Source organism: Cydia pomonella, chromosome 12 (assembly GCF_033807575.1).
Source record: "Cydia pomonella isolate Wapato2018A chromosome 12, ilCydPomo1, whole genome shotgun sequence".
NCBI classification, from domain to species: domain Eukaryota; kingdom Metazoa; phylum Arthropoda; class Insecta; order Lepidoptera; family Tortricidae; genus Cydia; species Cydia pomonella.
In genome coordinates, this window is record NC_084714.1 from 20,203,880 (window position 1) to 20,219,228 (window position 15,349).

General features: G+C 37.8%; 1 protein-coding gene across 1 annotated transcript; it reads left to right on the plus strand.

The window, feature by feature from the left end:
• The first annotated feature begins 7,613 nt into the window (after positions 1–7,613).
• Positions 7,614–12,226, plus strand: LOC133523812 (uncharacterized protein K02A2.6-like). Its single transcript, XM_061859552.1, has one exon. It carries the CDS (start codon positions 7,762–7,764, stop codon positions 12,064–12,066), a length of 4,305 nt encoding a protein of 1,434 aa, XP_061715536.1. The 5' UTR covers positions 7,614–7,761; the 3' UTR covers positions 12,067–12,226.
• The last annotated feature ends 3,123 nt before the right edge of the window (positions 12,227–15,349 follow it).

Below are 15,349 nucleotides of genomic sequence, written 5' to 3' on the forward strand. Positions count from 1 at the left end.
AAACAAAGTGACGACCGAGATCATATTACCATCTCTTTCACTCATGCTAGGACTATGTAAGTGCGAATGAGATGTTTGTATCCCGGTCGTCAGTTTGATTTGGATCGACAAATTGAATCTTATTTTGAATATCGTGGGAAAAGTGCAAGGTGCGTATAGGTACCTGAGATTTAGGGATTTTAAGCCTTTTACTGTAGTTTAATGTTACATTATGTTCTGTTAACAATGTCTTTGTTCTGCATTTGTTATTTATCCAGTAAGAACATTTATTTATACGGCATTTCATAGTCTTAAAAAATTCAATACATACATCCAAAATAATTATCTACCTATATTACAATTGTAGCTATACTTGCAAGGAATCTTTAATAGGACCAAGGATTGGATTGAGTTTCATCGTCAAAAGCTTTGCTTAAGAGGGAAGAAGAGCTTTTCGAATATAACTAAATAACGGTAATTATTCTATGAAATTCCATTTCGGGAAAAAACGGTTTTCACTAACTAAATCTTAACATGTCACTTTGATTTTGATGTTAGTTTCAGCATGTATTTGTGTTTGGTTTATATGTATCGCTTTTTTCAACTTTTTTTTTGCAAATTTTGAAAAATAAAAGGACCTATAAACCTAGTGTTTTTTTGTGTCAATAATGAATAACACACAAAAAAACATGGAGAATGGAAAATATTTAGATGTGGAAAAACGTTTTCTCTTTTCGTATGGACGATCGTCGTATACTTCTTTTTTGATACCACGTCGGTGGCAAACAAGCATACGGCCCGCCCGATGGTAAGCAGTCACCGTAGCCTATGGACGCCTGCAACTCCAGAAGTGTTACATGCGCGTTGCCGACCCTTTAAAAATCTGTACACTCCTTTTTTGAAGAACCCCATACTGTATACCCTCGGGAAAACGTCGGATGGCTCGGACCACTTGGTATACTTTAACTTTTTTTTACCTATAATGCGGTCTAGGCAGAGGCAGCGCTAGGCGTGGGCGACGTGGGCCCCCGCCTAGGGCCTCGCGGCCCGAGGGGCCTCGCGCCTCAAATAAGTACCTATATCTCGGACACACCGTAAAAATGTTCGTTATTTCTTGCGGCACCAGAGGGCCTCGCTAAAAGTACCTTGCCAACATAAAATTTTGGTCTAGCCCCGCCACTGGGTCTAGGATCACAGATACAGAACAGAGTAACACTAAGCAGCTGTTATCCTTATCACACGACGCGGAAACATTTTCGCCACGCTGTCCCTCTTGGCCCTGACCGCTTCCTGCCTTATAGAGGGTTATTGTGTCGATTATTAGATCATTCTAACGTAAACTGTTGTACTTACTATTGACATTTACTTGGAAAGCTAATAGAGCTAGACCAAGATAAGTTGGCAACGATTTAGCCCTGACGGTGCACGTGTTAAGTCATAATTTCATAGAAGTTTAAAATCGCTGCCAACTTAACTTGGTCTGACTCTATGCTAGAACGGGGATTATACAAGGGATCCGTTTAAGGGCATATTCAGTGTGCCCTTAAACGTTCATTTTCTGATTAGGAAACAGTAGAAGAAAAATTTTTTTCGCCAAAAAATTGTTTTTTGTCTTTCGTCCAAGTCGGCCAACCCTCCATACAAAGGCTATTTTTTTGTTAGAAACTTTTCTTATACGTTTTCCTAATTAGAACACGATACTGAATATGCCTTAATTAAGACGAAAGTGAAGCATACGCGCGAAATCGCCTTTTCATACAAACATAGTCCTCATTTTCCTCTCTGGATATTAACATTATTGATAATATTTTGACAGAATTTGTTGTATATAACCACAGCTACGTTTGATTTTTTCGTATTGTCAATTATTATAGGAGTTAGAAGCATTTAATTTTTTTTTTTTGAAATCTGTTTTTCGCTCCTAATTTTTATAGTAAAGAAATCGAAAAAAGTCAAACTTAGAGGCATCTAGCTATAGTCCTGCCACCAATTTGGTCCGTGTAAAAAAATTTCTCTGGTGGCCTATAGGAATAGACAAGGCATTAAATATTTATCTTCTTAAATATGTATAAAATCGTCGCCAAGTGCCGAAAATACCTTGCTTTAGAACGAGGCCGATCTGTGTCAATACCTACTTCATGTAAAAATACTTACATTTATAAATACAAGCTTTTATTTAACTTACAATGTTAGGCAGTGTCTTACCTGAGCCAATAACTCGCGAACGCGAAGCGGCGCGGGTGAATTCAATCCTTTGTTACCTATGGAAGTGTCCCACGTGAGCGATCTTCGAATGCTGTTGGGCTGCTGCCGCGTTGCGGGCGTTCGCGAGTCATCGCCCATGTAAGCCGCGCTGTAACTGAATTTTTGTACGGGTCAAATCTTGAAAGATAAATTTGACCCACTTCCCGGTTTCCGATGAAGCTGAAAAATTGCACACATATGTACACGTAAGTCAGGTGACAATGCAATATTATGGCATCGAGCTGATCTGATGATGGACACGGGAGGTAGCCATAGGAAGTCTGGGGTTTTTAGAATGGTCTCAATGCCAGTGGAAAGAAAAGTACAGTCAGCGCTAAAAACTTGTACCAAAAATGAATTTATTGTCAAAAACTTATTTAATTTAGTACCAAAGGGTGCAACTTGACAATAAAACAAGGTACTTATACATACTTTGACTATTTGTTTTGGGGCTACCGAGACCGATAAGTTAGTTTTTCGCAGTACTGAGATAAGGAATCGGTTACTGACTCAATTCACTGTAAGTCTGTTACTAACCTAAAATGTTTACTATTAGATATTATAAGTTTTTCTGTATTTATTTACGGCTATAGATAAGCGGTACGCGATTCCAAACGGGATGCGGTAAGTTCAAAGCTCGAAACAATAAGTTTTTCGGGACATGACATACATGAGTTTTTATCTATGAATGGAGTGAGCACTCTTAAGTATGGAAGGTAGAGTCAAGGAACACAATCTCCAAAGGCAGAACTTATGGAAAACCACTAGATCAGCTATAAATAATAGTTCCAAATCTCTCCAGAGTAGCGCTAGAGTAGCTAAGAACCTAGGCGTTATTGACGGAGTGAAGTGCGCTGTTTATGATTTGATTTTTTTTTTTCAAGTGTTCTAGGTATTGTAGCGCCACCTATTTAAGGTTTTTTGATGACATGATGATGATGGTTTTTATCTCCACCTTCCGTAACTCTAAGCTTACTTAGCTATAAGTAATAGTTCCAAATCTCTCCAGATTAACGCTAGAGTAGCTTTGAACCTAGGCATTATCGTTATTGACGGAGTGAAGTGCGCTGTCTATGATTTGTTTTTTTTTTCAAGTATTCTAGGTATTGTAGCGCCACCTATTTAAGATTCCATTCCTTACCTCCACCTTTCATATATAATATGTTGGACATACTTAATGTTTCTTCAAAATCATACACCATGTAGCCTGTAATAAATTACTAATTATACGGGTAATTATTTACTATTTATATTATTATTTTATCGCAATTAAAAACTACGCAACCTTTTAAAACTACATATTTCTACTTTACGACCATTAAACCGTTATCGACCCTAACATTAACCGTTACCTAACACCCCTTTAAAAACTAATTCCAAACTAAATAAGGATTAACTACACTCGGTGTCATAATGGGCATAATCTCTTCCTGTTTTGACTATTTGTCATGCGTTCCCCTGCACGTAAATTTGTATAAATTATTTATTAGTCTCATTGACCTTTTAACTTTGAATTTTTTATGTTTTTTTAATCTTTTGTTGGTTTTCTAGTCCCCTTTGAGAAAGTAGGAAGTGTAACAGATGTCATAATTGTGACGTGTCAATGTAGATCAGGTGTTCCGTGCTAGAAAGATCTCAATAACAAAATGAAACGTATTTTCCACTTTACAAGTTTCTCACAGTATTTTTTGAGGGTTCTTAAAATATGTATTTAGTTCTGAGAATATGTGACGTACTTCCAGATTACCCTATTAAAAATATAGCCAGAAAAGCCATGTTTTCTCTTAATTTTCACACTTTTGATACTTTTAGTACTTTTACACTACTAGAGGAACAGAAAAGATACCTACCATTGACATGTATGTATATCTAAGGACGAGCCTTACGGGCACTGAGAATGGTGCTAGTTCAATGGTGTCACTCACGAATTCGGATCAATCGTGCAGTCTAAAGCAACTAGCTGCGACCAATCGCGCGCGTGATGCGAACTCATCAACCAATCGCGTTGTGGCGTTAGACTGCACGATTGGCTCGAATTCGTGTGCGTGACACCGCTGTACTGTAGATATATATGTCAATTCTTTCGATACCTAAATATTATTGATAAATTTAACTTTAGTGGCCTACTTTTTTTCTTACTACAATATAAAATACAATGTTGGTATCAACGTTAGTTCTACTTTTCAGTATCTAAGGATTAGTTTAATTACTTAGACTTTGAATCAAGGTGGTCTGATAACAGAGATAACTTTTTTCAAGTTGTCACAATGCGATAAAATTCCAAAATTCATTTATTTTAGATGGAATTAACATATGGACATACATATTTTATTACTATTGTAAGATTTGTAAGTATTTACACGAAGCTTTGGCAAACTGACACTGACAAGCCAATTGGAACGTACACTGACATCAATTGGTCTCTGAGATCTGTCAAATACACGGTGGATCCTAATAAACCGACATACTTTAGGGTAACGGCGGCTATTAACGCGGGTATCAAAATCGACGTCTAACACCGCGGTGTTTACAAATACTCATTTTGCAAGCAAACAGATCTATTCCCTAAGAAATAAAGCATACACAAAACAAGCTCATTCATTGGTCTATCGTGTCCATTAGTGTGCATTTGTGTGAGTGTAACAAAAAACTCGCGATTCGTCAGTTTGTGCGACGGCGGCGCAAGAACCGGTTGTTCCATACAAACACGTGACACCACAGGTAAGTGCACTCCAATCTTACTTAGTGTTTTACGTAATAGTTATGGCAAATAAACTAGTGCAATGCCTTTTAAGAGGTTGTGTATTGTTTTCTACACGATTTTGAATTACTTTTAACTTAGTTTTTGACTGGGAAATACGTTTAAAATTGAAAATAAAATACAGCGGTGATAGGCGCCAATTATATCTGTGGTAAGTAATTCCGTGGTATGCCACGGTAATAGAAAAAGTGGTAGTTTTGTTATTTACTCTTTAGTTTTGGTACAAATTATCAATTTTATAATTTCTTTTATTTATTCCAATCTTGATCTATTCACGCTATTAAAGAGCTATTTCCGTGGTATGGAAAGTATTCAACTAACCCTTAATATTTGACAAAAACTTCAGCACCGATTTCCTTGTTTCTATGGGAACCCTTAATCTGTCAACTTTTTTTATTTTGAGTTAAAACCTAAAATTTACTTGCCAGTTATGTGATTTTGTCTTTACAAGAAGCTTGTAATATACGTGTTTGATTTGATTTGAAAAACCATCTGTGTTTTATTCTTTTTATGGGTCGGAATTAGGTTTAATTAAACTCCAAATTAAGCCTATTACCGATGGTATGATCAGATTACCCTCGGTAATAGAATGTATAGAAATCTATTACCGACCCAGAGAAATATCGAATGGGTCGGTAATAGGCTCTTAAAGAGTTATCTATTACCGAGTGACTATTTGGTATTGTATTGAAATATCGCATTTAGGGTACCGCAAGTACAGATTTCATTGATAAAATTTAGACTTCAGTTATCATTATCAGATTTAAATTCTTCTGTTTTCTGATTCAGTTATTACTCTGACAAGGAAGGATACCCAACTGCCGGACAATTCTTATTAGATTTTTTTATATAATTTTATTTATACAGTAGTCCAAAATCTCAGACATGATTTTTTTAGCTATAAGAATCAGCAATAAGAAAAGTACTGTGATTTGTTAATTATAAACGGGTAAATTATAACACATAATATGTGAGAGACTTTATTTAACTTAATTACCTTATCAAAAATATTAGAATTAAAAATTTTCATGTTTTTATATATAGTCGAAATTTTATGAGGTGGACGTTTACCATTTCACTGTGGTAAACTTTCACTCAGGTAGTAAACGTCCAGCTTATAAAATTTCGAGTATAATTAATTTACGCTGTGCCTTATGAGAAAATGTTACTTACTTGTTTTTTTTTGTGCAGCTAATTATGTCAGTAAGACACATTCTTATCAATCTTTATAGCATTTAAAAATTACTTTATTTAATAACAGGCAGGCCTATTTGTCATATACGTCCTTAGTAAAACTTTACTAACAATAATTTTTGTTGTTTTACATGTAAAACATTCAACTTATAACTTGTTATACAGGTACTCGTGGGTACTTGGTAAGTTAACTATTTAATAGTATTTGATTGTACCAAAGTGTAATTATAATCTCTTCGAATATATCTCTTATTTTTAAACATACTCCTATAGTTTTATTTTTTATTTTTGTGTCATTATTAAACTTAATGATACAAAAATAATATACAGAACCCACGTCGTTATTATTGTTTTAACCCTCGGTATTAGGTTTCGAATTTTGAGTTTGGTTTCTATTAACGAGTGCAGAAAAATCATGCCAATTGTACCCTCGGTAATGAAAGCTCAATTCGCGATAATAGAATCACAGCCTGTCCCTTGCCACGGTAATAGAAGATTTGGTCATTTTGGCTTCAAAAAATATTTTAATACATATAATAAACCAAAATGAATCCAAAAACGTGTGAAACGGAAAGTTCATTAAATGCTCTGATGAAAAAAAAATATTCCTGGCTGTTAGACAGCATTGATACCCTTAATTTTAGGATCTCTTTTGAAAAGTTCCTTAACTACCACGGTAATAGGTGCCTTTACCCTAATCGTAAATTAAATTAGACGACCGGTTTGGCCTAGTGGGTAGTGACCCTGCCTACGAAGCCGATGGTCCCGGGTTCAAATCCTGGTAAGGGCATGTATTTGTGTGATGAGCATGGATATTTGTTCCTGAGTCATGGGTGTTTTCTATGTATTTAAGTATTTATAAATTATATATATCGTTGTCTAAGTACCCTCAACACAAGCCTTATTGAGCTTACTGTGTGTCAATTTGTGTAATAATGTCCTATAATATTTATTTATTTAAATTCCGGTGCTTAAATCGAACCAAAAAAGGTATTTTCATCTGTGAGCCCGCCCACGGTTACAAATGTGTAAATGCAAAAAGGTACAAATGGAACCCTTATGATGAGCCTCTGTCTGTCTGTCCATCCGTCCGTCGCTAAATATCTCAAAAGGTCCATATTGAGTTGCATAAAAGTTTAAGTCATATATTTGATACGCATAACAACTTGTGTTATAATCATCATTGCGCATACAAATGAAAAGTCATATTATATTGTGTCATACATTTTTAGCCGTAATATTTGATGACATACATGGCAGTTGTCATATATTTTTTGTGCATACCTAACGAACCTAATCTATAATTTTATGCGAATTAAATCAATGACTATGAAAATTATGACATAACTCATTTATGACAAAAACCCAGTTATGCTCAGGAATAATTCGGACGAAAGATTTTTATGACTTACAATTTTATGCATAGTGTTATTGTAATGACCCAACCTCCTTTCTACTCTTTGGTATTTTAGAACATTTAAATAAGAACATCACTTATGTCATTAATTTTTATTGTCAAAGAAAAGTCTATATAATACATGCATATATTTATTACAAATTGAGTTTATTTTATTGGCGACGAAATGGACGCCGAACAATTCGCTCAGTTCCTGAGCATACAGCAAGCACAGCAGGAACAAATCTTAAAAATATTAAATATGACACTTACACATACAGCAACACGGACGGAAGCAGGTACCTCACAAGCAGATAGCAGCGTGACGAGCGCTAACACTACTGCACAAGGACAGCCTAACAAGGTCGCTATTCTAAAAGCTTTTAATATGGACAAATTTAACCCCGACAATTACAGGGTGAGTGACTACATCGATTTTTTTGAAGCCAAGTGCTCAATACACGCAGTAGACACAAATGATAGTCTGAAGAAAGACCTATTACTTAACTGTATGACACCTGACCTTTTCAGGGAACTGAAGACAGCACTTACCCCCAACTTTGAAACCAGCACATACACCGACATTCGTACAAAACTCTTAGACTTATACCGCGTCAAGAAAACGCGATACCGCGCACTCATAGAATTTTGGAGTTGTATTAGAGAAAATGATGAGTCCATAGAACATTACACAAACCGTCTTAAAGCGTTGAGCATAGATTGCGGATACGACGACAAACTACTAGAGCGCCAGCTTCGTGATCGCTTTGCGACAGGCCTTAATCACACGGAACTCGAAACAGATCTGAAACAAAAGTGGCCTAACTTAACAGAAATAATTAATGGACAGACGACCGAGGTGACATTCGCCACATTATTTTCAATCGCACAATCCCGAGAACAAGCCGAAAACGACACGCCATCAACAAACGTTAAAAGAATAAGCAAGAAAGCTAACCACAAAGCTGACAAACAAGAAGCTACGAATTACAGAAGCCCCCGAAAAATACGTTCCAGTCAATGTCTACGTTGCGGCAAGCACGATAAACATAATTTAACAAATTGTCCAGCAAGGAAACACATATGCGAAGAATGCAGCACAGAAGGACACTACGAAAGCTGCTGTATTAAAACTGGCCGAGCATACCTAATCAAAGGCAGACCTAAAGTACCCGGGTACAAAACACAACGTGTGACGAACACCACAGGATCGTCTTCTAATACGAATGACGATTCTTCAGACGACAGTGACATTGAAGACGATCTAGTATGCAACGTCGCTCCAGCACGAAACAGAGACTGTAAGAGAATAGATGTTATTATTAACGGAAAACACTGTACTATGGACTGGGACCCGGGATCAGCGTACTCAATCATAAGCACATCCCTTTGGCGGCAAATAGGTGCTCCAACATTAACGAAAGCTCCTAAATTAAAAGCGTACCATAACTTCAAACTCAAATCAGAGGGTCTCACCGACGTCACGGTGGAAGTCGAGGGGAAACAGAAGATTGTTCCCGTAGTTGTCATGAAACACGCAGATCCGATGCTTTTTGGGTTACAATGGAGTGAGACCTTCGGAATGGAGTTCCCCAAACCTGTGTACTCCATTAAAAACGTAACGCCGACGACTCTACAACAATTAATTGACAGATACAAACCACTTTTCGACGGGAAGCTTGGCAAAGTTGAGGACTACCTTGTAAACATTCACATAAAGCCAGGAGCAGTACCTGTACATCTACCTGCACGACCTATCAAGTTTGGGATAAAAAAAAATATTGAAAAAGAAATAGCGCGCCTTGTGGCAGATAACATTATACATCCCGTAGACCCTAACGTGACACCAGTAGAGTGGGCGACACCCACGGTAAACGTCGTGAAACCGAACGGTGATATAAGAATCTGTGGAGACTTCAGAAGTACGTTAAACCCTGTTTTGATTAAACATTTACACCCAGTTCCACTTTTCGATCAACTACGACAAAAATTAGCACGAGGGAAAATATTTTCAAAAATAGACCTTAAGGACGCCTATCTGCAATTTGAAATAGCACCGGAATCAAAAAAATACCTAACACTATCGACACATCTAGGATATTTTAGGTATAATAGAATGCCTTTTGGAATATCAACAGCGCCCTCCATATTTCAACATTACTTAGACGAATTACTAAGGGACATTCCTAACACAGCAGTGTATTTTGATGACGTTGCAATAGCCGGAGAAGACGTGAAGGAACACCTACGCACACTTGGCGTCATCTTTGAGCGACTACAGAAAGCAGGCCTAAAAGTAAATCTACAAAAATGTTCATTTCTACAAAATCAAATAGAATATCTTGGCCACTCTATAGACAAAAACGGCATACGCCCGACAAAACAGAAACTAGACGCAATTTCCAAAGCTGCGACACCTACCAACGCTAAAGAATTAAGATCATTTCTGGGTCTTGTAAATTTCTATGAACGTTTTATACCACATTTACACGGAATATGCGCTGACCTTCATGAACTTACTGGTAATAGGCAACCGTGGCGTTGGACAGAACATGAAAATCAGATATTCGAAGCCACTAAACAATGCATTACCTTATCAAAACCACTGACTGCGTTTGACGAAGACAGATCAATCTTTCTAGCATGTGACGCTTCAGAAAAAGGCGTGGGAGCCGTGTTGTATCACAAGAATGGGAACACAGAACAACCCATAGCTTTTGCCTCAAGGAAACTTCGAACAGCGGAGACAAAATACTCAGTCATTGATCGCGAAGCACTCGCCATTTTGTTTGGAATCAAGAAATTCGACCAATATTTACGAGGAACCAAATTTACCTTACTTACTGACCACAAGCCATTAATCCATATACTGGGTTCTCAGCGTAATCTTCCCAAAGTAGCAAATAACAGACTCGTTCGATGGGCACTAATAATTGGCTGCTATAATTACGACATATGTTACCAGAAAGGTGAAAACAACATACTAGCCGACTGCCTCTCCAGATTACCAAACTCTGAAACACAGCCTTCAGAAACAGAGTGTGCTGTACATCGCATTGAGTCATGTCTTCTAGGAACCAGAATGACAGATTTACATCTCTCTGAGGATCTTTTGAAGGAGACAACCAGCCAAGACGTCATATTATCAGAAGTTTTAAAATGTATCAAAACCGGCTGGAGAGAAATACACTTTACCAGTGACGTTAAGCATTTCTTCAAAAAGCGTAACGAACTTTCAATAGAAAACAAAATAATATTATGGCAAGGTAGAGTGGTGATTCCAGAAAAACTACAACGCAAAGTCCTTGCATACCTCCATAGAGGCCAACCTGGAATATCAGCAATGAAGGCACTTGCACGTTTCTATGTTTGGTGGCCATCCATTGATGAAGACGTAGACCAGTATGTCAAGAGATGTTGTAGATGCCAACAAAATAGACCTCATTGCCCTGAACTTCCAATCTACTCGTGGTCTATCCCTGAGAAAGTATGGGAAAGGATCCATATCGATTTTGCAGGACCTTTTGAAGGTACTTACTGGTTAGTCTTGAGCGATGCCTTATCGAAATGGATAGAAATTAAACCTATGAAGAATATTACTACATCAAAATTGTGCACTGTGTTAGACGACATATTCTGCACCTTTGGTCTCCCAGAAATAATTGTATCTGACAACGGCCCACAATTCACATCATCAGAATTTAAACAATACTGTAAAAATCAAGGCATTTTGCATATTAGATCTTCACCTTACCATCCAAGAACCAATGGTCTCGCGGAACGCCTCGTAAGGACTTTTAAATCAAGATTTGCATCCGGCACAGAACCCCAACACCAGCGTTTAAGAGAGTTTTTGTTCACGTACAGGATCACACCCCATAACACTACGGGCAAATCACCAGCGGAAGTAATGTTTGGACGTCAAATAAATACGTTATTGTCAAATATTCGACCAAATAAAAGGAGGGAATTACAGTACAAACAAGTAAAGGTCAATATTGAAACCTCAACGAATAAACCAAATTATGCACCCGGTAGTCCAGTATACCATAGAACTCGGCTTGAAAAGTCGTGGCAGCCTGGAATTATAGCAGAACGCAGACATCGCTACTCTTATACTATTTCGACACCACATGGAGACGTCATAAGGCGACACGCTGATCATATTCGACCTCGACTAGAATCGCTTAATAACCCTCCAAATTACCATGAACCATCTCCTTCATCCCCCCTAACAGATATGTTTCGTACGCCCGATGCCACTTCGAGTCCTGGACCGTCACAAATCTCATCCGCCACTCTTAACTCCACCCTGATGAGCCCTCCACACAACAGCTCCACCACTCCTGAAGGTTCATCACACACAGGAAATACGAGTAACAGAAGCCTGTCGCCTGATCCAGATCCTGTATCTACATCGGCAAACCCTACAACGCAGCACCGTAGTCAGCGGGCAACCAGACCACCTCGGAGACTTATAGAAGAGATGTGATCAGGGATGGGGAGGGACGAATGTAATGACCCAACCTCCTTTCTACTCTTTGGTATTTTAGAACATTTAAATAAGAACATCACTTATGTCATTAATTTTTATTGTCAAAGAAAAGTCTATATAATACATGCATATATTTATTACAAATTGAGTTTATTTTAGTTATGACAATTAAAAATATGACAAAAGTTGTTATGCGACCAGAGGGAGTCCCTATCTCGAGAACTACTCAAGACTAAAGGTGACAGTCCATTTCCAACTGCAGCTGCACTACCGTTGCGACATTACTGGTGCGACATTACTGCAGCGGCCGACTGCTGCTGTTTGCGGCGTGCAGTCGCGGCAGCGTTCGTCAGTTGATTGTCAAAGTCAATGAATAATGTCACTGTCAGACGTATAAATAAAATTACTAATTTACTTATTTGTATTTTTTACGAGAAGAAGTAAGTGACGATAATGCTACATGGTACACGAAAACGAAAAACAGTTTGCCTTTCTACAAAATTCACAGTCAGTCGAAAGCAACTACGCAATATTATTAAAAAACCAGATATTGTTGGTGATCGTTTGTTTGCCGATTAAATGAATAACAATTTAACTTCAAATTGAAGAAATACAACCAAATTACTCGAATTAAATGAATGCAGAGGAGAAATATTTCTTCACTTAAGGTAAGTTAACATTTTGAAATTATCTTCCCCATCCTCTTGACTAAATGCGTGACCACCGCACACAGCAACCCGACGAGAGTTGCTCGTGATGGATACGGTATGCGCACTTGATCCACTTGCATCACGTGATCCAGCCAAATCCAGCCGGTGGTGTCTGCACGTTTTTGGTGGCCTAGTACCGCCTGGATGTAGAAGTCTGCGATAAACGTCCCCTCAAAAGCCAGGTAGGCTCTTTTATCCCGGGTTTACTTTATTTTTGCCAAGGGATTCGTGGGTTTCGGAGATGGCGATGCGACAAAATAAATTCTCCAATGTAGTCGTTCAGTGTTAGCAAAATATTACAGATTTATCTTTCTGAGTTTTCATATTAAACCAATCTTTCATTAGTTACCTAAAAGTAAAGAATAAACGAATAAATTGATTTGTAAGAGCTATAATTACGCAATTTACACTTAATATTGTCCAGTTTCCTATTTCAAACTAAAGCACAAATTTAAATCTTATAATCGCTCTTGTGTTGCAGGTGTCCATGGGCGACGGCACTCGTGGTCGTGGCAGATACAGTTTATGACTAGACCATATAAAACTTGATGGGCGAGACAAGAAATCCTTTATGAAGAAAGCTATTTACGTTAGCCAAGGGGCTGATAGAAAGAATATTTAATAAATTAATTGGAATAATAAATATTTTCCTCGTGATGGTGTGATAAAATAAATTCGTGTTGCGCTCTGTAGCGTAACGTATTTTTTTTTCGCCAAGATGTAGAAAGAAATAACGTGCTGTGTGCAGAAAATGGCTTTTAAATCGGCTAAAAGAAAAAACAGAACATTTTTTTCCGAATTTTACTAAACATTTTTTGATCCTCAGGAATGCGTGCGCGATCTGTCGGATTTTACCAACCTACGGTGTATATAATATGATATTACGACACTTTCACATTCTATCACGCCAAATTCACTGTGCCACGGACGCCACGGTACTGTCAGCGAGAATTCAGTAATTAATCCTGTTAAATATAAGCATCACTGAAACTCCTAAGCACGCCTCCAACTCCAGAAGTGATACATGCGCGTTGCCGACCCTTTAAAAACCTGTACACTTCTTTTTTCAAGAACCCATACTGTAGACCTTCTAAAAACCTCGGCAGGGAGCTCATACTAAAGCCGGAGCGCCCGCGGGAGGAAATTCCTCTTAAGCCGCACAGTGCGCGACCATTGTTGCCACTAAAAAAACATACTATGGTTTCGTAATATCCTAACACAAATACAGAGGATACAGGGTAAGCTATTTCATTCGAAACATTTTCTCAGTCAAAATTTGGAAAAAGAGAGAAAGAGGAAAGAGAGAGGAAATTGCATACGACCACTCCGTTCAGTATTAGAATCATCATAGAAATATTATGTTGTCACATTTTTATGCTATGTGTACATGATTGTACGATAATGGTTAGCATACCTACATCGATCTTATTCTAACACATAAGTGCGTCCTGTAATTTAGTAGTAGTAGTAGTAAAACTTTTTATTGTACAAAAATGAACACAAAACAGGAAAAAACTAGTTTTCCAGTTTTTTCACTATTATTAGTTTGTAAATAATTTATATATACATACATACATAGCTAATATTTGCTGCATGCTTATTGCCTACCATGAAAATCTTAATTTGAAAATCGTATATTTGCCTCTCTATCGTTCTTGCCCTTTCGAGCTTATAGCTGTTCTCGGAAAACTACGAAAAAAGGAAAGAACTGTTTATTTAATGAATTTATCAGGAAACATTTAAAAAAAACAATAAGAGCAACGCCAAGATACAGAGGAACTACCGCGAAACACAGAAACTATCGGGGTTGTTTATCCGCGGGTGTAATAAACTCCTTATATTGTAGTGGTTATATCCTCTTTGCTTAGATCTACTAATATCTGTGACCAAAGACATTTCTGTAAAGATTTGACGTGCGGTTCGCAGTTGCGGTCGTATGTACACCAAACACTAAAAATCACCATGCTACGTGCAGTCGGTCTTGTCATCATTTTACTATGGAATTTGACAATAGCACTGACGCATTCAGGCCGCTGCAGTAATGTCGGAGCAGTAGTGCAGCTGCGGTCGGAAATACGTTAAAATTACCATATTACGTGCAGTCGGTACCGTCATTGATTTTACTATGGAAATTGACAATAACACCGACGCGTTCAGGCCGCTGCAGTAATGTCGGAGCAGTAGTGCAGCTGCGGTCAGAAATGGACTATCACCTTTAAAGAGCAATTCCTAGCCGAGCAACTTTTCAAATCTCGAATTTTTGAAGCTATGTTTCTGTCGCGTGTTGATTTGTTAAGATTTAGTTAGTGGAATGAAAACCCTTTTTAGGGTTCCGTAGTCAACTAGGAACCCTTATAGTTTCGCCATGTCCGTCTGTCTGTCTGTCTGTCTGTCCGAGGCTTTGCTCCGTGGTCGTTAGTGCTAGAAAGCTGAAATTTGGCATGGATATATAAATCAATAAAGCCGACAAAGTCGTACAATAAAATCTAAAAATTTAAGATCCAGTTTAGCTTATTGTGACGGAAGAGTAACTACAGAACCCTACTCTGAGCATGGCCCGACATGCTCTT